At 47.9% G+C, this 23,663-nt stretch overlaps 1 protein-coding gene across 3 annotated transcripts in view; it reads right to left on the bottom strand.

Annotated features, from left to right (window-relative positions):
- Positions 1-17,093, bottom strand: part of LOC138480749 (tumor necrosis factor ligand superfamily member 13B-like) — a 105,606-nt gene extending 88,513 nt beyond the window's left edge. For all 3 annotated transcript variants that reach the window (XM_069612485.1, XM_069612487.1, XM_069612486.1), the window contains exon 1: positions 16,804-17,093. In XM_069612485.1, the coding sequence (XP_069468586.1) occupies positions 16,804-17,025 (222 nt within the window). In that variant the 5' untranslated portion in view covers positions 17,026-17,093. The remainder of the gene's footprint in view (positions 1-16,803) is intronic.
- Between the last annotated feature and the right edge of the window lie 6,570 nt (positions 17,094-23,663).

The following is a 23,663-nucleotide window of genomic DNA, read 5'->3' as shown; positions in this document are numbered from 1 at the left end:
ATGGTGTTTGAGTGACCTTATTGACATCATAACAAGAGAAAAAGATGATGATGAATGGGCAAATTTGAGCCGGTCAGAACTGGTGAAAAAGACAGACAGGTTACGCGGTTAACCAACAGTGGTGGGGCCCAATTGTTTCCTTTGAAGGAGCGATCAGAGAGATTTCCTGATAAAACAACAATGCCAAAAGCCCTATTCAGAATGCTGGAAGAAAAGATAAAACAGCTTGGGACAGCCAAGGTGGGTGTCTGGTCCTGTGAGTCGGGTCCCTCCCCTAAAGACCCCAAACCAAGGGCCTCCTCGTAGATGGCGGGCAGGGGCTCCGCCCAGTATAAAGCTGGTAGGGAAGACACCAGAGGCTGCCTTGAAAATCTACTCCCAAATTAAGAAAATTGAATCTTCAATCAGTGCAATGTAATGCGCCTATTCCAACACATCCCCAAACTGAGATCAATAACATCTGAGGATATCCATATGGTCCACTTCGTAAATGAATCACAATGGACTGGGTCATTCTACATCTGCGATCCCCGCTAATAAAATCAGAAATATTGGAACTGAGGGAGCTGGTATTTCCTCTGGGCTATGATTTAAGCGACCATGAGGATGGTACTGAAATTTCATCTACACACTCTATTCAGTCCATGAAGCCAACAGCCCATAAAAGAGGACCAAATTCAAGGCCAAAATGGACGGATCAGAAGAATACGAATGGACACCCTGGGGCAGCTTCAATTAAACCCTCACTGACAGTAGCGTTCCCCCACACAGCCCCAAAAAATCAAGCAGTAACAACGAGTTACGTTTTGAGACTCGATGATGAGAAACCACACTCTTGGTCGTGGCTGGCGACAGTCCTGACCGAACCCCAGCAGCCCTAGAGCCAGAAAGAGGAGGCAATAAAGACACTGCAAATTGGCTGTTGGAATACGATAGGTTATGTGGAACTGTTCTCAAATGGAAAGTTGGGCTTAGAAGAATTTGATATTAATTGCTTGTAAGAAACATGGCTGCAGTTGAAACCATTATGTGATAGCTATGAGGTCTATCGAAATGAAGCGCACAAAGGCCCATTCGGTAGACCATTTTCGGGGGCTACTTTGGTCAAAATAGATGGAAACCTCAGGGTGGTAAAGTTGCTACAGCCAAATTCATTTGTCCATACGCTATGGATTGCGTATCAGAGGACAGACTCGATTCCAAAAAAGACAGTACTCCTCATTAATGTGTATTGAAGTGGGAGCAAAGGCAGTGATATGCAAAGACAAAAACATGGTTAAGTGAAACTAAGGCTTATGAGCTGTCACTGTATGGCCAGACTAAGGGAGATATCTCAGGATCAAGAGCCTGGTCAAAGGGGGAGCAGCAGGCTTGTATTGACTACTGCTTTCTCTCCCACAATGTCTTTGCCGATATTGACCAGTTCAGGGTTGTTGAGATGCCGGGCAGTAATCAGGATCTCTTATCGTTAAGTTGGGGGGTGGGGCATCAGGAGAAGAGTGAAGTGGCACCAGGCCTGATTGACCTAACATGGGGGAAAACAGGCTTAGAATCAGAGCATCAAAGTATCTGAAGTACCCCGAATTGTTGGGTAAGCTTGAAGACTTTATCCACGAGAATCCTGGGGAAACCGAATATGCCTGGATTATACAGGCCTATAGAGAAGAGCAGACTCCCAATGGGAAGACAGACTTTATCCCAGTCCATAGGTATAATCAGGAAATGGTGCTAGCTAGGAGGGCTTTTAGATCTCAAATGAGATTGCTATAAAAGTCAAACAATGACCAGTTGGGCAACCTCAGAAGGAATAGAAAAGAAAGGTATTGTAACAGGCTTAAAGCCTCTAAGGCCTCAAGACTTCCATTTGATGCAGTGCAAATGCTTTGGGTGTTTTGTAAAAACAACACTAGACACCTGTGGGAACTGCAAAATAATGGGGGAAATTTCAAGCCATCTCATACTTCAAATCAGGTGACAGAAGCTAGCTGGGTGGAACATTACTCCAAGCTCTTTTCTGGCGGGGGCACGGGGTTCCCCTAGAGGAGTGCCAGAAACTGAGCAGAAGCTGGACGTTTAGCTTTGACAAAGAGGAAATTAAAATAATGATCTCTAAATTGAGCTCATCGAGAGCGGCTGGGCCGGGCGGTTTGGCCAATTTTATCATGAAAGGAAATGTTGATGCCTGGGCGGATTTCACAGTAAAGATTTTCAAAGTGGTCCTAGCAACTAGCAGATACTCGCTGCTTGGAGAGAGGCAGTGCCAATCTAGTCACACTTAGAAATCCTTGTGTACAGGCATAATATAAATGCCATAACATTTCATATCATATCTCAATCTTTAAGAAGGGTGATCTTAGCGACCCTAAAAACTATCACCGAATAGCCCTTTTAGACACCCTGGGTAAGCTGTTTGCAGGACTGCTATTAAGAGACCTGAAGGCGGGGGCTGCCAATTCTGGCTACATGGGCCCTAGACAGACAAAGTTTGTAAAAGGGGTAGGCACATCATTAAACCTCTTTCTCCTAAATCTCCTGAAGTTTAGATCAATCGAAGTTGGCAGGAATGTGTACCTGGCATTTATGGACCTTGAACAAGTCGTTGATTGTGTTAATAAGGAGTGGCTTTGGTCCAAACTTCTAGATTGAAATTGTCCCCTTGATCTGGTAGAAGCAATTAGTCTCCTGTACGCTGACACATCGGCCAAGGTGAGGCTCTCGTCAGATGAGGCACTATCGAAAAGAATCCAGACATATTGTGGTCTGAAGCAAGGTTGTTCTCTAGTGCCTATACTATTTAACCTTTATATGTCAGATCTGATGGGATCTGTCAGAAGGGATCTGTGCCTTCCCACCGAAACTTGGGGAGATAGAGCTGCCGTGGGTCCTATATGCCAACAAATTGGTCTTAATCGACAAACGCTGATTGGCCTCCAACGCACATTCAATGCCTTTGTCATCTACCTAAAATTGAATGGTATGCGGGTCAATGCAAGTTAATCTAAAGTCCTCATCATGTCATCAGCTAGTAAAAATCATAAGGGAAGACTATCATGGAGAGTGGGGCAGGATAATGTGGAGAAAGTTGACATGGTAACGTATTTAGGGACCATAATGAACAAAAATCCAATGAGAGGGCGCACTTAGTAATGCTGCGGGATAAGGCTGGGAAACTAGCGAGCCAGGCTACATCCCTGCATAGGAAATTTGAGGCCTTCACAATGTTGCCTGCGCTGATGTTTTACAAACAAAAGGGAGAGCAGATTCTTACCTATGACGCAGAATCGATCCTTTATATATCATGGAAAGAATGAGGTGTTCTAGAAGGGATATTTTAGAGGAAAGTCCTGCAACTACAAACCTCCCTCCCAATGGCGTGTATTTGCTTCGAGCTGGGGCTGCAATCAATGGAAGCCATAGTGGTTTGGAAAATCATCTCCCTATACAGAAAATGTCTGATTTTGGATAATGCCCTTACCTTTGAGATTTTGAGGCAAAAGGAGGCAGCCCAGTCAGACAAGTGGTTTAAAGGATGGAAGAAGCAATGTAGTAACCACCTAAAAGCATGTGATATAACACTAGACGTACTAATTAACAACCCACTGAAAGCCAAAAAGAGGATGCAGGAGCTTGATTGGATTAACAGACTGCAAGCACGAACCTCTTCCAGACTCTACCCCACGCTTCCTCAGGAACGCAAGGGGTTAAACCAAATCCCAGGGTACTTACAAAAATCCACCTCTGCCCATTATCGGGATTTGTTTATGCGGTGCCGTCTAAACATCCTGCCGATGAAAGAGGTGCTACTCGTAAGCCGACTCAAGCTGTAGATACTGTGACCTCCTCCAGGAGAAAGAGACCATGTTTCGTCTGGTAACCAGTTGTAAATCCCTGGCCAAGGTCCGTTCGTGATATTTGGGAAACTTTATCAAGCAATCTGATTCACTAAAAGCAAAAGAATGGTGGCATTGGGTGCTCCTTGGCGAAAAGACGAGCTTAGTCCTAGCTGCAATGACATTTGTTGAATGTGTTTTTAAAAAGTAAAAGACAAAGGAAGTAAGAACAGGGGGTTTATGCTTTTCCTTGTTTGGGTTTTAATAAGCTTTTAGTATATGTGCAATGGAGGTTTCATTTTGTGGAAGGAGGATAAGGTTGTAATGTTGTTAGCCTCATTTTATATTTGAATGAGGCTGTCAATGCAATTTTATTATGTGGAACATGTTTTAAGGTTTTTTGTAACAAACTGTAAACATTTTAAAAAATTGAATAATGCGCATATCTCATAGCACCAATCAGAAACTCCATCTGGGCACAGATGGTGCGAGTAATTAGGCAGAAAGCCAAACAATCATCATAAGCAGTTATTCAAAAACAAGGGTTTTTAGTCTTTTCCTAAATTGAGGAATAGATACAATTTTCCAGAGATCATCTGGCAGCAGATTCCATGCTCGTGGACTTACAGTGGAAACGCGTCTATCACCCCAAGAAACAGATCAAAATGATGGAACTACCAGGAGATGTTGCCCTGAGAATCGAAGAGGGTGGTTTGGGTGGTAAGGAACAACTTTTGAGGAAATATAGGGGGATCCATGCCATGAACACATTTGAAAACCCAACTGAGGGTCTTAAACAGGACCCTTCCCTGTACCGGAAGGCAATGGAGATTCCTTCGAAACTGTGCGATAGGTGAACTCCGGCTCAAGGAGAAAGTTTGCCTAACAGCCGCATTTTGGCCAACCTACAGAGGTTGCATTTGACCTTTTGGAAATCCCATAAGCAGGGCATTGCAGTGAAAAGCAATATGCAATCCAATGGGAAGAGAGACACGCGTGTGTGTGTGGTCAGTGTGCTCCCAGGTCCTCTTGTCTGCTGAATTAAGGGTGTAAGCAGGTAAGCAAGCACAAGATCATGGGGCCTGTAGCCCCACCCGACCTGACCCAATCCCTTACACACGTGTGTACCATAGATTCAAAATGGTGCTGTATCAACTTAATGGCTCGGTCAACAGGCCTTCATACAAAGGCAGTGGAGCCGAGCGAGCAGCATGAAAGTCGCATCTCCGTAGAAAACTACATCTCACATTCCCTAATGCAGAGACCTGCCCACCTGAGCCAAGTTAAGTGAGGACGATCCGTAGAGGCAGGGCCTGGGTGATAGCAGAACGGGCTGGGCCACCGGAGACAATGGAGGTGGAGTGCAGTAGGCTGGAGATACAAGGACTGATAGGAGGAGGAGAAGCTGGGAATGAGCAGAGGATGGAGAAAGGGGGAACATCAGAGGTGAAAAAGGGAAGAAAAGAAGGAGGTTGGAGAAAGAAAGGGAGAAGAAGAGAAGGCATAAAAGGGAAGTGCCAAATTTAGAAGCATTTGGGGATCAGAACATCAGAGAGGAGAAGATGGTGAGGAAGGAACTAAGAAGTAAAAATGGGTGAGAGGAGAGTGAGGAGGAGGAGAGAAAAGATTTGGGGTTATTTGGAAGGAGCAGCGTAAGGTGGACCAGGAGGTGGAGGACAATGAGAAGGTGGGAATGAAATACTGAGCAACACAAGAAGAACATGGGTGATACTTCAAGAGGGGCTAGACCAGACACAGTCTTGGCCTGCCGGCACTCAGCCCTACTTCCCTGCTGGTGCCTAGACCAGAGGCATCCATGCCCAAAAACTGGGGAATAAGGGTCTCCAAACATCTATAGAAACCAGAACAAGAAGAGGCAGACTGCACCCAAGGAAACCAGGAACCAAGAAAGAAGTGTGGGTTACCTAAACCTCCAGAGTGTGACTGAGAGGTTTCCTTCAAAGGGCCGGGGAGTGAGAGACTTTGTATTGCTTCAAGAACTCTTTTTTTCACCCAAAAACTTTTCCTTTGTTGGAAACCACAGTCTTTAATTAATCCAGTTAGGGGAAAAGCCTACGATCAGACACATGTCTAGAAACTACAACCCCAGAGAATTCCCTTAAGTGCTAACAAGCAAATGTATTCTGTGACACAATAGTGCCAGGGTCAAACCACAACAGTGAAAGAGTTAAGAACAACACACATGTTGATGTGAAAAATTTAATTATTATTTGTGAATTTCAAATGTAATTCATGAAAGACAGCTAACACAGTGTTTCAACCCGGAATTGTACGATTGGACCGAAAAAAAAGGTCCGACCGTACAAAAAGTCTGAAAAATGCTACCACTAAAGATTCCTTTGGTGGTAGCATTGTAGGTAAGTATAAAAAAAAAAGACTGCAGGGGTGTCCCCCGCACCACCCCTCTCATTATACTGTGGAAACCCTGCAGCTCCTGAAAAATTAAAATAAAATAAAAAGAAAGAAAAGGACCCTGCGGCGCCAGTTCCCGATCACGGAAGTGAAAGTGAACTGGCGCCGCAGGCACACAGCGTGAAGAGAAGGTAAGTAGGGTATGTTTATGTTCGGGGTGTGTGTGAGATGTTTTGAGGGTGTGGGTGGGGGGTGTCGTGGGTGTGGGTGGGGGTGTGGGCATGTAGGGGTTTTGAACGTGTGTTCGCATGAGAAATGTATGAACCTTTTGTGGTTCGTACATTTCTCATGCAAACTTTCCGGCTGCAGCAAAATCTGCTGCGGTGGGATCCCATAGATCCTTTCAACCTCCATAGGTTTTCTTCAAGGCTGTACATTGTTCGGACAACCTCCCAGGTATGCCAGAGGGCCACTAGGAGTTTGCGGGCTCTCGGAAGGTACAACACCTTCCACAGGACAAATGGAGGACTCAGTTAACGGCAACTTCAAATGACGGTTTATTACAGGCAAAACCAACAGGGATGAGCACAGGGACAGAGGAAATCCATGGACATCGCAACCTCTCCTGACTCCTAGGCCAGTTTTGTACCCTTATGATGTCAGAGTGATGTTACAGCTGGGCCCTTCCCGGACCACCAAATTGGCCATTAGGAGCCTAATAACCTATATGGTCGCCTATATGTGTTATTCTACTGTCTCTCCCATGTCAGATGGCTGGCCTGGTCCATCCCCAAGTCACTATCTATTACAATGTTGCAGTGTTAGGGTCTTGCAATTGGTTCTTGTGCATTGCTACCCTCCCCTAGGATAGAAAACTGTGATTGGCTAGAGCTGACGCCCCCAGGCCTGGGATCTGCAAAAGATTCTCAGCTCTTGGTGTACCTTTTCAAGGTAATAAGAATGACTATGCGTCTGCATTGTTACTTGTGTGTACCATCTTAGTGTACGAGAGTGCTTGTTCACTCGTTGCAACACTTGTCTCACATTGTAACATCTGTGTTGCGGTCCTCTGTCTGGTAGTGTGAGATCGGCTCTCTTACCCAGCGCCGGTCACTGTCCATTGTCTGCATCATTCTGGTCACGTGTTTGGAGATCATGAATTGGAGCAGTGCAGCTCTGAATTATGAGGAATTATTCGTATTTATTGCAGCTGGTGCTACTGTCGTTCAGGGAATGGAAGGGCATCCATATCTTGTGGCCTTGGCAGGGTGCCCTGTCCCACACGTTTTGATCTCTGCTCAGCCGGAATTCAGCTCCGCTCAGCTCTTGCTGAGAGGCCTGTGGTGCTGTAGTTTTCCTAAACCATAATGCAGTGTCTGCAATGTTCATGCTATTCTATATTCTCCATGGGTTAGTCACACTTGTTCTGTCAGATCCCATAGGTGCTCCTGCAGTACCATGAGGTTATTAGCATATAAGTCTCTGCAAGCTTTACTCAGATTTTCTTGCTTCTTGCAGTTTCTGCGTTGCTGCGATTAGTTAATGGCAAAATAATAAAAGCAATGACAGTACGTATATGTATCTGTCCTCTATCTATAGAACTAAACGCTCGTGTTCTTCATGTATTCAAGTGCGTTTTTGTGTCCCGAAGGTGCAGATGGCACTTGTGCTTCATGTCTAACGCTAATAAGTCGTGGTGTCTCTAACGACGTCAGCAACATGGCTTCATGGCGCTTTAGTTGATACTGTCGATTGAGGTGTCTTTGGTTGCAGCCTGTGGCTGCTCGCCCACTCTGGGGTACATATGTAATGTGCCTGGCCTGTAGGGCTGCTGAAGGGGTACTCCTCGACATATTTGTCAACCATAGGCCTGTTGAAAATTTGTGTGAAATAGAATGGGTGATTGCGTTTTTTCCTGGTCTTCTTTCGTGTCATGTATTTCATAGAAGGGGGAAGAGGGTGAAGGCTTCCCATCCCTCTTCAGTCCCCCCCGGTCAACCTGCCAACCACATCCTTATGTGACAGTCCTTTTGCTCTGGGCTGCCATATCTTTGTTATCCCGCCCAAGGTGTTCTTAATAGTTTATGAGGTCGTCGAATGACCAGTGCATGTAGCAGCACACTCCTTCGGGGTTACACAAAACCCATTTCCCTTCACAGAACTTTGAATCATGCAGGTTGTCCAATGTCATGGAGTCAGTTGGAAATAGGTCACACTGCGCGATCTTGGATCTGAGCTTGCCCCGTTCTGCAACAATCTCATCTTTTGTTCCCCCTATGTTTACGTCCATCAGGATGTGAATTCCAATAGCCTCTTCTGCTGTGTTCTTGCACCTTGCCATGCAGATTTTGATCCCACACATGGATGCTGCTTACAGCACTAGTGCTCCTGCTATCACCTTCAGTCCATCTGACAGCCATGATGGCATGCATGACCATATATATGCTAGCCAGCGCTTGTCCTTCCTTGTCCCGCGTGCTTCATCTTCCATTTTGGCATGCATCTGTGCTAGTTGTTCCACTGCAGCTGATAGAGTTCTGTTATCCTCGTCATTGGGTGGTGTGAATGTGCAACAGGAACTCCTTATCTTTGTGCAAACTCCTCCTTCCATAGCTGTGAGGAGATCCAGAACATATCTATTCTGGAGTGCCACCAACCTTATTGCTCTGAGCTTGTCCTCTATGGCGTTGAACCTATTCACCGTAGAGTTAATCATTACCATCAGCTCCCTACGAGTGATCTGTAACAACTTGGCATTGGTGTATATCTGTATCCCTGGTATTATTGATGCGAAGAACATCTGTGTCCTGCTGAACAGCCTGTGCTCTGCTGGAATCTCGTCCAGTGCCATTTCTGATGCTTCCGAGAAGTAATTACCCCCTCTATTCGCTGTGTTTAATCCTTCCCATTTCTCTGTCATCTCCGCCTGGGCTGTTGGGGTCACCCCGACTGACCCCTTCCTTCTCTTATCGTTGTTCATTTTTGGGAATTCATCGAGCTTTACATCCTTCTTGGGTATGACCAACAAGGGCCTGTTGATGTGTATCAACGAGCAAACTCCTCCCCACTAAGGTGGCAGCTTCTCCTACACCTTCGATCCACAAGCCCAGTAGTGATCCATCAGCACTGTCATTCCCGCTTTCATTGCTGCAAGTTGTTCGGTTGTTTTGCACCAAACTTTCTTACTCACTTTTACCTCGCCATTGTTCTGATAGCATAGGGCGGATGTCTTCAAAGGGATTATTGGCATCGGTCCAGCTTCATTTTCTACCCATGTCGGCAATTTCGCATTCATGTCCCATTCCTTCCGGCACTTGTCATTTTCTTCCTGCATCTTCTTCACTGATGATTGGGCTAGTGTCAATGCCTTGCTTCACGACACTCCATCCTGCCATCCATTGTTAGTGTACACTTGTCCATACACTAATATCTGCAGCCTTTCCCAGCAGCCGGGCTCTCCTCCTATCTCCTTCACTCTTGTCCAGGGACATGGCAGTTCCTTCAATGTAATGGCCTTCGTTTCAGTTATGTACTGTATGGCATCATCTAGCTGACAATAATTGTTCTTCATGTCTAATGTCTTAATGTAGTTATCTTCGTATGGGAATGTTATTTTGGACATCCATCTCAATGTTGCTGTCTCCACTTGGAATCTTCTGCGCGTCTGCACCATTGCGAGATACATCAGGGACAGTGTCCTTGCTGCTGACATTTCAGTTGCTATGAACGTTCTAGAGACACTCATGGCATAGGGGATTAAATAGAAGACATAACAGCTCTCCCCGGTAGTTTCCTTACCTATGTTTGTCATGTGTTTGAACCACATGTTGTTAGACACTCGAGCAGTGTCGGTGAGATACATGTCTACTCCCCTATTGACTGTGTCAACACTGTGCTTACCTCTCCTTACCTTATCAGCAGTGTTCTCTCGTCCACCTGACAGAGTCGTTCCACCTGCTGGTGTTGGGGGAATGTTAGTAGAAGGTACAGCGGTAGCAGTAACAACAACATATAATTGCCAGAATATGCAACCCATCATTCCAATAGGAATCAATGGAGACGACATAACCATAATGTTCTTTATTGTTTCTTTCATTTCCACTTACGCTGCTGGATCCTTGCAGCTCGGTGATACAGTTGACCGCCTGAAATGTGCATAAAAAGGCGTTACTGTGTTAGTATTGTCAGTGCCTTTAAGCCCCGCGGACCAAATAATCACTTATGGCAACGGCGTATACCTCCTCCCAGACCTTTCTTACTGAGGGGTCTCTCAATATGGCCAGCACCAGGGGATCACTGTGCTCAAGTTGTGGGTATGTTTGGGCCAAATACAAGGTAGTATACTTCAAGGGATCGCGCTCTGAATCTGGTAGGTCTCCTCATATAGTGTACAAACTGGTTAGCAAAAGCTTCTGAGTGGTAGGTGGAAGGAAACATGGGTAAAACGAACGGTACAATCCCCACGACATTCACGTAGGCGCTACATGTGCGGATAGAGAAAATAACAAACAGACAGTATATAAGGATGTCCGTGTCTCCCTAACTGGGTGAGATCCGCCCGCACTTATAGCTCATCTAGGTGCTGAACTTTAACCCTGTCGGTCACGGGAACCTTGTTGCCAGGTGAGGCCACTGCTTTGTAGGACTTGATGTCCGGCAGACAATTCCACACTGATTTGTCTACTAGCTCTCATGACCACTGTGAGGGCGCACAAGTTGTGCCACAAGCAGACTTCCACCAGATCCCTGAGGGCTTTAAAACCACAGCAAAAGGGCTCCTGGAGCCAGTCCTCACGCCTTTGGCACCAGGCTCATATGTAGGAAGGAAGGGCTGTTCAAACTAGGTCCCATTTATGTACATGGGCCTTTAAATCCAACATGGAAGCACCCACACAGTCTAGTTCTAAGAACCAAGCCATGCGGTCTAGTGTTTTGGGTGTGGCAGGCCTGGAACTACTTTCCCTGGTACTACTTTACCTGGGCTATATAAACCACACCCTGAATGCAGAACACGCTTCATGTTATTCTGCAACCAGCAGCGTGACGCTAACCGTGTCCAGCTCCTGGTCATCAGCATCTTCCTGTAATCCTGCAAGAACAAAAACCAGATTATTCTGTTTTATCTGAGAAAACACCATCCAGCACTCAGCATCTCAACTGGGCTGCAATCTGTGGAAACCGAGAGAAGAAGAAACATCACTCACCTGTGAGTACTAGCTTAAGGACCTCCGGCGAACCGCTACCACAGTTGCTGTTCGAACATTGCGACCTGCAATAACGAGAAAGGGAAAAACAATATTAGAACACGTGCTTATAAACATCGAATTCCATCAGTCTTACCTGAATTCCACCGCGCTACGCTACGCTTCCATCCGGAGCACCACAGCAACATCTGCAAAGGAAAAGAGACATATTCAAGTTCACTTTCAATATTAAACAACTGCACAGCGCTGTACTTACCTTAACGGATCCGCGGGGCCTGTTTTTTCATGGCGCTCTCATCCACTCGCAGCACCACAGCGGCCAGTGAGGAGAAGAAGAAGAAAACACAGGTTAGCTTTAAAGGACAATAAAGGCTCTGCGCTTCGCGCTTTCTCTTACCTAGAAACGTGCCTCTCCATCCGGCACGCCAGCATCAAGACCTTCGCACCTGAAAAGAAGGAGATAAAGACATTAACGAATTCCCACCATAAACAGAACAAAGACCTACAATTAACAAACCTACCTGCCTACCAGCAGATTCGGGGTCACAGCAGGCCTGGGCCCAAGGAAGGCATCAGTGAAGCAACTCGGGCAGCTCACCAAAATATGTCAAGCGTCCCTGCACAAAAACCCACAACGGATAGCTCACCCTACAAATAACTAAGATTAATTATTCAGCACTGGGCAACTACGCATCCAGGGTTCCAGATCTCAGAGCCTTCCAGACACCCCCGGGGATATCAGGTGAGCGTAACACTAGCTTAACAACACGGTCTGCCACTTCCTCGACCACATAGGGTCCAGTAAATCTAGGCGCATTCCAGCGCCTTATCAAATTGTGCAGGAGAACAATATCACAGGGTGTTTCAGTTCACAGTCTTGTGGTGCATCGTTGCTATCTGTCTCGTCACTGTCTTCTGGACCCCCCTGGGTTCACTGTATCTGGTGAGAGATAAAAGAAGCGCTAGCAACTAGAGATGTAATGTAGTCGTACATTTCCTGCCCTAACACATCTGCAATATTCTCAGTCTTTCAATGTCCTTCTGGGAAGAGCCAGGGGATGATGCTTGCCCTGTTTGCTTGCAGTTGGTACGCACAGGCGAATTTATCCTGGATGCCTAGCAGGGTTTTGATGTGCTACAACAGTTGGTTGACGAAGTGAGGGCTGTTGTCAGACCGCAGGACCTCACATATGCCCCATCTTGGGAAAACCTCCCTAACCAGAAACTTGCCCGCTCTTAGGGCATCAGCGTGTGAAGAGGGTCTGGCCTCGATCCACCTAGAGAATGGGCAGACAACCACTATCATGTAGCGGTATTCTTGGCAAACCTGGATCATATCCACATAATCCACGTGGAGATGCAGAAATGGGCCTGCAGGTTTTGGTATGGCTCTTCCCTCTTAAGGTATGCCCTGCTGTAAACTGTTGACAGGTCAAGCAGTTGCTCACAAACTCAGCTACACGTTCATTTAAATTTGGACAACACCACGTTTGTCCAATGCATGTAGCAATTACCTCCTTCCCTGTGTGTGTTGGGTAGTGTAATTGTGCTAATGCTGTCTTCAATAATGCTAGTGGCATGGCCACTTTCCCTGTGTTGTTCTGTCGCCATAAGGCATCTGTCGGAGACATCGAGCACCCTCTCTTCATCCATAGCTCTTTCTTCTCCTTGGGCGCAGATCCCTGCAGCTCCAAAAAAAGTGTCTCTGGTAATACATTGTAAACTTCTTTCCTTACCATGTTCCTCACCCCCCCTTGAGCCTTTTGCCAATCTCTCAGTTCCCACAGTTGTCCAAAGTACGCTGCGCATTTTGCCTCAAAGTCTTCTGCTTCATTGAGATAGGGTCTTCCCCTTTGGTGTGCGCCTGGCACTTCACTAGTGCTACCTTTTTTGGATAAGCAATCACCTCGATGATTCTGTCCAATAATAGTGCATGCTGCACTGGGGTCCCGTCTGCTCTACTAAACCCTCTCCTAAGCCATTGCGCCAGTCCTGACTGTACTGTTGACGTCACGTAGGTGGAGTCAGAGTAAATCATCACTTCTTTCTCTACGTTGCTCTCCAGTGCTAATATGAGAGCCACTAGTTCTGCTGAAAAATGGGGTGGTAGCCATGCACTTGCAACCGCCTCACTTGTCCTGTCCTAATTGAGTCTTACCACTGCAGTCCCAGTACGTCTAACCCCTTCAGTTTGATCAATTGTCGAAGAACCGTCAATGTAGAGCACGTCTCCCCAATCAAGTGTGTCCTCCTCTACCTTGCGTGTCTCACTGAAAATCTCTATGTTCTTTGTGCAATCATGTGCATCGTCTCCTACTTGGAGAACATCTGCCAGAAATGTCACTGGATTTACTGTCTTGCATCTTACTATCTTCAGTCCTACATTTGATAGTATCACCTCGTACCATGATGTTCTTTGTGTGGTCAGTGTGCTCTTTGACGTATGCAGTATCGCAAAGAGGGCGTGCAGCCCATTGTTACTGCTGATGACTTCTCAACTGCGTAGGCTGCAACTGCCAAAGCTTGTTCGCATGGATAATGTCCTCTCATCACTGGATCAAGTTGCACACTGTAGTAAGCAATTGGCATATGGCACATGCTTGTCTTCTGTGTCAGTACTACCTTCATCACCACACAGTGAGTGTGCGAAAATAGAAAGAATTCCTTTTTGTAGTCTGGGGTCCCTAACACTTGGGCAGTGCTTATGGCTTCCTTCAGCTCCTCAAAGGCCTCAGTCATCTATGTGGTCCATGTCAGTGGGCCTCATTATAAGTGCGCCGGTATGGAAACAACGGTGCCGGTAGGCTTACCGGCACCGTTGTTTCCAGACTGGCACACTACGGGATTGCCTGCCTGAGCCGCTGTGCCCAGCAAGTCTGACCCTGCCAGGCACAGCAGCCATGGTAGGCAAGCCGTCACAGAAGCACCGGACTGTTAACAACGGTGCTGGTGCTTCCGTGCTCCCCATTCCCATAGAGTCCTGGAGACTTACAATTTGCTGGCGCCTGACTTCCTGGATCGTCAAGGTTATAATCCCCAATGTTATCGGGAAGTCAGGAGCCGGTAAATCATTACGAGTCTGGCAGCAACCTTTAGCATACAGTCCAAATACCTTGGTTTAAATGAACCCCTGCTTAGGCTGTTCTTGTATGTTTATGATTTCCAAATAATGGAATGCTATGGCAGACAGTAAACACCACACTAAAGAACCTTCACCATTTATTTAAAAAAATGAAAACCTTTGAAGGCACACCCATTAACGCTTACGCCAGAAAAAATACAATCTGCTAGGGAAAAAAGGCAAAGAGATTCTTGCAAGGATAACACTTTTTAATCACACAAAACATAAGTATGCCAGCAAAGAACTCTGCTGCTCAAGAACGCTCTGCTGAAAAATGGTACAGGCAGAATGCTATAAGGAAATAAATCGTCATCAGCGACGCAAATGTACATAGTAAAAACCTGTGTGCTGGTTAGTGAGACCCCATACATGGTCAGCCCACTCCATAGAAGATGCCACGCCATTGGCCCCAGCACTGTCCATCCGTCTTACATCATGTGGGGTCTGCTGGGCTCATCATCTCCAGGGAACCAAGACAATGCTACTCTATCATTATGGCTTGCACCTGGGAGGCTCAGGGACTGGCACAGGGGGAGGCTTATGATCATGCTGACCCACACATTACTATCTGCAACCAAGGCTTCCACCCTCGCTTTGGAATATAATTTATTCCACCCTGTACCTCGCATTACAAATCTTGTCATTATGAAATAAGGTAGACTGGTCATGTTTTTTTAGAACTTTTATGGCCAGTGGTTTTATGGTTGGTGGTCTGGCATCACCTACTATCGTTGAATTCAGGGGTCTTGGACCGGGACAGCTGTGGGTGCCGTACCTCTTGGTGGGCTGTGTGGGAGTCAGAGGCCTGCTTTGGCATGGCTGTATTAAACGTGCACTGTGAGGCACCCAGTACTCTCTCAAGGGCCTTGAAGGGAACATTCCTTCTTGGGATAACACGTATTAGCAACAGTTGTGGAACAAAGGAGAGTTTCCATGGAGGCTAACAGCATGGGTCTCTTTATCGTCAGCGCTTGGGCCTGTTCCGGTTTCTTCATTAGATTTGTGGTCTGTGTCTACTACGCATTCATGCAGGTCCGAATGTTTCTATCATAACTACAAAATGGCCCTGTTTATATGCGTGCACTAACTCTAAGCATCTACATTTTGCATAGTATTGTATTTGTGCAGGGTCTCTTAGTACGCCCCCCTAACCCCTAGCACATCACACTTGTATTTATGGAAGCGCCTAGGGGGGCAGGCTAGGTTAACGTCCTTCCCTTATGAGTTTTTGACTTGTTCCGACAGGTCTTCCTTATTTATAATATGCTTTATTGTTTGGGTCAAGAGCTTAGATATTTCTGGGTGATAATGCCCACCCACAATACAATAACAATCGTGGGTGAGCCACTATTCAACGCAATGAGTAAAGTAATGACACAGATTCAGAACAGGAATACATTGTAGAACACAACATCATGACAGAGGATATTGCCACAGACATGAACTCCTCATCACATTCACACCAAGACGAGACTTGTGGAGTTTCGAGCAGTTCAACCCCATTCTCAAGAGAAATATGTGTGCAAAACCTAGCGTCGAGAACCGTCAGGCCCATGAGAGAGAAGACATTGACAAGAAAATGCGAAGACTATGAAATGCCTCATCTGAGCCTCAAAGTAGCCGTCTGTTAAGAAAAGGTGCTATGCAGTGGCTGGCAATGACATGTCAAGCTTCCCAGCCACGTGACGGTGACGTAACGGCACTGACACGAGACTGGCAGCCAAGTGCATGCGTAGACATTCAGGCGTCAAGGGATCTCTATGAAGATACGTCTGCAACTCATAACCAGAGACAATGGCCCTCATTACAACTCCGGCGTTAAGGGTTAACGCCGCCGTTAACCCTTAACGCCTGATTCCAATTTTAACGGCTGCTTTTAGCAGGAGTTAAAATCCATGGCGCTAAACCGCCTTGGTGCTAATTACGGCACCGTAATTTACGGTGCCGTAATTAGCGCCTTCCCCACTCCCATTATGCCCTATGGGGCAAAAATGGGAATGGGGATGGGTAAATGGGAAATGGGGATTTACCGCCCCACTCACCTTGGAATGGGGCGGTAAATCCGCCATCCACCATGGTGTAAACGTAGTTTGTGTACTTACCGCATGGGTCGTAATGACCTCCAATGGGATGACAGTCAGAAAGGGACAATGCAACTGCAACATCCATTCCAGTGGTGCCAAAATAAATGATGACTCTGCGTTTCTGCCAGCTCCCCCACACCCACATTGACTAAAACATAGCAATAAAGAAAATGTGTTTCAAAGCGTCTTACCAGCTCCTTGATAACAGGAAGTGGTCGACTTCTCACAGAAGAAGCGTTTCCTTCCCACATATCCTGGCCCAGCTGCCTCAGCTCTTCCTGCAAACTGGTGACCTGTTGCATCAAGAGCACAGACACTGAGAGGGCGGCGAGAGCAAGGGCAAGCAGGGCACGCTGGCTCACTAGTCCTCCAACCTCTTTGGGTTCATGGTCACTCAAGTGAGTCGTCCTCATGCCGGGAGTAACGGCACTATTTGCCTCCTTGAAGCAGTAACGACCAAGCCACAGAGTCTCCGGCACAATACAGGAAGACACCCGTGACAGCACAGGTCTAGTCATCCCGCAAGAGGAACTTCAAGATAACGAAACATGGGGGTTTGGGCGCTGAGCTTATCCACTGAGAGTCTGGTAAATATGAGCCAGGAATAGCAAGCGGAGATATGGTTCCCACCTTCTGAAAGCTATCTAGTGGGCATTTTGGGTTACATGTTAAACAATGAACTGTTTGGGACAAGTTTCGAAATATTTAAAGACCCGGTAAACATCTTCTTAGTCTCTTGGCTAGCAGGGGTGTTGCTAGGTCTGGATAAGATCCGGGGCTACGCTAATGTCAGGACTGTCGGGACTCGGGGCGCGCAAGCCTTTTGGCTGTAGCCCCTGAGCTTCTATCCGGGGCTACAACCAGAAGACCCGGGGCTATAGCGCCCCCAGACCCTCCCTACCAGCGCCTCTGCCTCCCAATAAGCTCGCCTTTGCCTTCCACTGGATGGATGGACGTGGCTACTTCTTCACAGAGTGAAACTTATTGGTGCAAGTGGAAAACGAAAGCTCCCTTGTGTGGCTTTCCAAGGCTTGGGAGGGCAGTAAAGAGGAGTTTGCATCTCTGCTTTGCTCTCCTCCTCCGTCTCTGGAGTGCACTCGGGTTTTACGTCTGCATGAGATATTCATGCACGTGTAAAAACAACAGGTTTCCTGTAGAAAAGGCCTTGCACCTGTTTATGGCCCAGTGGATACCAGTGGAAGCCATTATAAAATGCCGCCTGTAACACGGAAGTATCAGGTGGTGTTTTATTACCCACTAAGTAGAGAGTAGAAGTGAATGGTAAAGGAGATTGGCCTTCATTAATTCTTCAGAAAGGTGAGTATGAACATGCAGGGGTCCAGCAACACACAAGTGCGGGAGTCGGGGGTTCCCCGAGTGCACATCTTTCAAAAGGTCCCCCTTTGCATTCTGCTTCATCTGTACACAGTGATTTCTCCTTTAGCCGCTAGGTGGCGCTCTGGAAGGCCCCCCCCCACCTTTGCATTCTGCTCCATCTGTACACAGTGATTTCTCCTTTGGCCACTAGGTGGCGCCCTGGAAGGCCCCCCCCACCTTTGCATTCTGCTCCATCTGTACACAGTGATTTATCCTTTGGCCACTAGGTGGCGCTCTGGAAGGTCCCCCACCCCCTTTGCATTCTGCTTCATCTGTACACAGTGATTTCTCCGTTGGCCACTAGGTGGCGCTCTGGAACCCCCCCCCACCTTTGCATTCTGCTTGATCTGTACACAGTGATTTCTCCTTTAGCCACTAGGTGGCGCTCTGGAAGCCCCCCCCCCCCCTACCTTTGCATTCTGCTTCATCTGTACACAGTGATTTCTCCTTTGGCCACTAGGTGGCGCTCTGGAAGGCCCCCTTTGCATTCTGCTTCATCTGTACACAGTGATTTCTCCTTTGGCCACTAGGTGGCGCTCTGGAAGCCCCCCCCCCACCTTTGCATCCCGCTTCATCTGTACACAGTGATTTCTCCTTTGGCCACTAGGTGGCGCTCTGGAAGGGCCCCCCACCTTTGCATTCTGCTTCATCTGTACACAGTGATTTCTCCTTTGGCCACTAGGTGGCGCTCTGGAAGCCCCCCCCACCTTTGCATTCTGCTTCATCTGTACACAGTGATTTCTGCTTTGGCCACTAGGTGGCGCACTGGAAGGCCCCCCTTTGCATTCCGCTTCATCTGCACACAGTGATTTCTCCTTTGGCCACTAGGTGGCGAACTGGAAGGCCCCCCTTTGCATTTCCGCTTCATCTGTACACAGTGATTTCTCCTTTGGCCACTAGGTGGCGCTCTAGAAGGCCCCCCCACCTTTGCATTCTGCTTCATATGTACACAGTGATTTCTCATTTGGCCACTAGGTGGCACTCTGGAAGTCCCTCCCTTTGCATTCCACTTCGTCTGTACACAGTGATTTCTCCTTTGGCCACTAGGTGGCGCTATGGAAGGTCCCCCCTTTGCATTCCTCTTCGTCTGCACAGTGATTTCTTCTTTGGCCACTAGGTGGCGCTCTGGAAGGTCCCCCCTTTGCATTCCGCTTCATCTGTACACAGTGATTAGGTGGCGCTCTGGCCAATGTGCTATGCAGAGCAAAACACGTATTTATTTATTTATTTATTTATTTATTTATTTATTTGTTTATTTGTTTATTTGGGCAATTATTGTACGCCCAGACCCGGTTATAGACAGTTTAGTTATTACAATCTTACAAATTAGCGGTAAAAAGACATAAGTGCAGTACAGTACATGTAAATAAAAGAGGAACAGAAGCGACAATGGTGGTGAAGAGAGGGCGGGTAGGGGGAGCAGAGTCATTTCGAATTGGTTGAAAAGCCAGGTTTTCAGGAATTTTTTAAATAGTTGGAAGGATTCTTGATATTTATCGGGAGAGCATTCCAGTGTTTCCGGGCCAGGACTTTGAAGCTACTGCACCTCGCCCCCGCCCCCGCCCCCGCCCTCGAAGCGTTGTTGCTTGAACGGAGGGATCTGGTGAGGGGTTTCTTGGTGACTGCATTATTGATATATTTCGGGGCTTTGTTGGTAACGCATTTATGTGTGATACATAAGGTTTTAAATATAATTCTCGCCTTAATGGGGAGCCAGTGATTGTCTCTCCTGGTGTTGGAGATGTGGTTGGAGATGTGGTTGGATTTTTTTTTTTAAATCAGTGCTCTTAACATTGCAAAAAGGCACTTATAGTGTCATGTTTCAGCCTGCAAAAAACTAACGTATCCCATTGCTTTAATTCCTGTCCCCTCCCTAAATCCCCCTTCTTAGATTAGAATCCCAGCAGAGCCAACTCACGCCTTGACCCACCCACCCCCACCCTCCGACAGCTATACATTTAGTAGCATTCAATTTTGCAGGTATTATCCCAGTGCCTACAAGAGCGAGGACCCCGGCATGAAAACGATATTGAAAGGCGATATTATGTTTAAATGCCATATCTTACGTGCTAGGCTATGTCGGGTGCTAGCAAGGCCAGGACAGTAACTCTGCCACCTGCAGCGTGCGGGATTGCCATATCTTGTGTGGCAGGCTATCTCAGGTGCTAGCAACGCCAGGATAGTAACTCTGCCACCTGCAGTTTGCGGGATTGCCATATCTTGTGTGGCAGGCTATGTCAGGTGCTAGCAACGCCAGGATAGTAACTCTGCCAGCTGCAGCGTGCCGGATTACCATATCTTGCGTGGCAGGCTATGTCAGGTGCTAGCAACGCCAGTATAGTAACTCTGCCAGCTGCAGCGTGCAGGATTGCCATATCTTGCGTGGCAGGCTATGTCAGGTGCTGGCAACGCCAGTATAGTAACTCTGCCAGCTGCAGCGTGCAGGATTGCCATATCTTGCGTGCTAGGCTATGTCAGTTGCTAGCAACGCCAGGATAGTAACTCTGCCAGCTGCAGCGTGCAGGATTGCCATATCTTGCGTGCTAGGCTATGTCAGTTGCTAGCAAAGCTAGGATAGTAACTCTGCCAGCTGCAGCGTGCAGGATTGCCATATCTTGCGTAGTAGGCTATGTCAGGTGCTAGGAAGGCCAGGATAGTAACTCTGCCAGATGCAGCGTGCAGGATTGCCATATCTTGCGTGGCAGGCTATGTCAGTTGCTAGCAACGCCAGGATAGTAACTCTGCCAGCTGCAGCGTGCCGGATTGCCATATCTTGCGTGGCAGGCTATGTCAGGTGCTAGCAACGCCAGGATAGTAACTCTGCCAGATGCAGCGTGCGGGATTGCCATATCTTGCGTGGCAGGCTATGTCAGGTGCTAGCAACGCCAGGATAGTAACTCTGCCAGCTGCAGCATGCGGGATTGCCATATGTTGCGTGGCAGGCTATGTCAGGTGCTAGCAACGCCAGGATAGTAACTCTGCCAGCTGCAGCGTGCGGGATTGCCATATGTTGCGTGGCAGGCTATGTCAGGTGCTAGCAACGCCAGGATAGTAACTCTGCCAGCTGCAGCGTGCGGGATTGCCATATCTTGCGTGCTAGGCTATGTCAGGTGCTAGCAACGCCAGGACAGTAACTCTGCCAGCTGCAGCCTGCGGGATTGCCATCTCTTGCGTGGCAGGCTAGGTCAGGTGCTAGCAACGCCAGGACAGTAACTCTGCCAGCTGCAGCGTGCGGGATTGCCATATCCTGCGTGCTAGGCTATGTCAGGTGCTAGCAACGCCAGTACAGTAACTCTGCCAGCTGCAGCGTGCGGGATTGCCATATCTTGCGTGCTAGGCTATGTCAGTTTCTAGCAACGCCAGGATAGTAACTCTGCCAGCTGCAGTGTGCAGGATTGCCATACCTTGTGTGGCTAGGCCATGTCAGTTGCTAGCAACGCCAGGATAGTAACTCTGCCAGCTGCAGTGTGCAGTATTGCCATATCTTGTGTGGTAGGCTATGTCAATTGCTAGCAACGCCAGGATAGTAACTCTGCCAGCTGCAGCGTGCAGGATTGCCATATCTTGTGTGGCTAGGCCATGTCAGTTGCTAGCAACGCCAGGATAGTAACTCTGCCAGCTGCAGCGTGCTGGATTGCCATATCTTGTGTGACTAGGCCATGTCAGTTGCTAGCAGCGCCAGGATAGTAACTCTGCCAGCTGCAGCGTGCTGGATTGCCATATCTTGTGTGACTAGGCCATGTCAGTTGCTAGCAGCGCCAGGATAGTAACTCTGCCAGCTGCAGCGTGCAGGATTGCCATATCTTGTGTGGCTAGGCCATGTCAGTTGCTAGCAACACCAGGATACTAACTCTGCAAGCTGCAGCGTGCAGGATTGCCATAACTTGTGTGGTAGGCTATGTTAGTTGCTAGCAATTCCAGGATAGTAATTCTGCCAGATGCAGCATGCTGGATTGCCATATATTGTGTGACTAGGCCATGTCAGTTGCTAGCAGCGCCAGGATAGTAACTCTGCCAGCTGCAGCATGCTGTATTGCCATATCTTGTGTGGTAGGCTATGTTAGCTAGCAACTCCAGCATAGTAATTCTGCCAGCTGCAGCATGCTGTATTGACATATCTTGTGTGACTAGGCCATGTCAGGTGCTAGCAACGCCAGGATAGTAACTCTGAAAGCTGCAGCATGCTGGATTGCCATATTTTGTGTGGTAGGCTATGTTAGTTGCTAGCAACTCCAGGATAGTAATTCTGCCAGCTGCAGCATGCTGGATTGCCATATCTTGTGTGACTAGGCCATGTCAGGTGCTAGGAACGCCAGGATAGTAACTCTGCCAGCTACAGCGTGCTGGATTGCCATATCTTGTGTGGCACGCTATGTTAGTTGCTAGCAACGCCAGGATAGTAACTATGCAAGCTGCAGCATGCTGGATTGCCATATCTTGTGTGGTAGGCTATGTTAGTTGCTAGCAACGCCAGGATAGTAACTCTGCCAGCTGCAGCGTGCAGGATTGCCATATCTTGCGTGCTAGGCTATGTCAGTTGCTAGCAAAGCCAGGATAGTAACTCTGCCAGCTGCAGCGTGCAGGATTGCCATATCTTGCATGCTAGGCTATGTCAGTTGCTAGCAACGCCAGGATAGTAACTCTGCCAGCTGCAGTGTGCAGGATTGCCATATCTTGCGTAGTAGGCTATGTCAGGTGCTAGGAAGGCCAGGATAGTAACTCTGCCAGATGCAGCGTGCAGGATTGCCATATCTTGTGTGGCAGGCTATGTCAGTTGCTAGCAACGCCAGGATAGTAACTCTGCCAGCTGCAGCGTGCCGGATTGCCATATCTTGCGTGGCAGGCTATGTCAGGTGCTAGCAACGCCAGGATAGTAACTCTGCCAGATGCAGCGTGCGGGATTGCCATATCTTGCGTGGCAGGCTATGTCAGGTGCTAGCAACGCCAGGATAGTAACTCTGCCAGCTGCAGCATGCGGGATTGCCATATGTTGCGTGGCAGGCTATGTCAGGTGCTAGCAACGCCAGGATAGTAACTCTGCCAGCTGCAGCGTGCGGGATTGCCATATGTTGCGTGGCAGGCTATGTCAGGTGCTAGCAACGCCAGGATAGTAACTCTGCCAGCTGCAGCGTGCGGGATTGCCATATCTTGCGTGCTAGGCTATGTCAGGTGCTAGCAACGCCAGGACAGTAACTCTGCCAGCTGCAGCCTGCGGGATTGCCATCTCTTGCGTGGCAGGCTAGGTCAGGTGCTAGCAACGCCAGGACAGTAACTCTGCCAGCTGCAGCGTGCGGGATTGCCATATCTTGCGTGCTAGGCTATGTCAGGTGCTAGCAACGCCAGTATAGTAACTCTGCCAGCTGCAGCGTGCGGGATTGCCATATCTTGCGTGCTAGGCTATGTCAGTTTCTAGCAACGCCAGGATAGTAACTCTGCCAGCTGCAGTGTGCAGGATTGCCATACCTTGTGGGCTAGGCCATGTCAGTTGCTAGCAACGCCAGGATAGTAACTCTGCCAGCTGCAGTGTGCAGTATTGCCATATCTTGTGTGGCAGGCTATGTCAATTGCTAGCAACGCCAGGATAGTAACTCTGCCAGCTGCAGCGTGCAGGATTGCATATCTTGTGTGGCTAGGCCATGTCAGTTGCTAGCAACGCCAGGATAGTAACTCTGCC

This window comes from Ambystoma mexicanum, chromosome 5p (assembly GCF_040938575.1).
Source record: "Ambystoma mexicanum isolate Mex_15411 chromosome 5p, UKY_AmexF1_1, whole genome shotgun sequence".
NCBI classification, from domain to species: domain Eukaryota; kingdom Metazoa; phylum Chordata; class Amphibia; order Caudata; family Ambystomatidae; genus Ambystoma; species Ambystoma mexicanum.
Note: the sequence above shows the minus strand (reverse complement) of the source record. Positions and strands in the feature narration are given on the sequence as shown.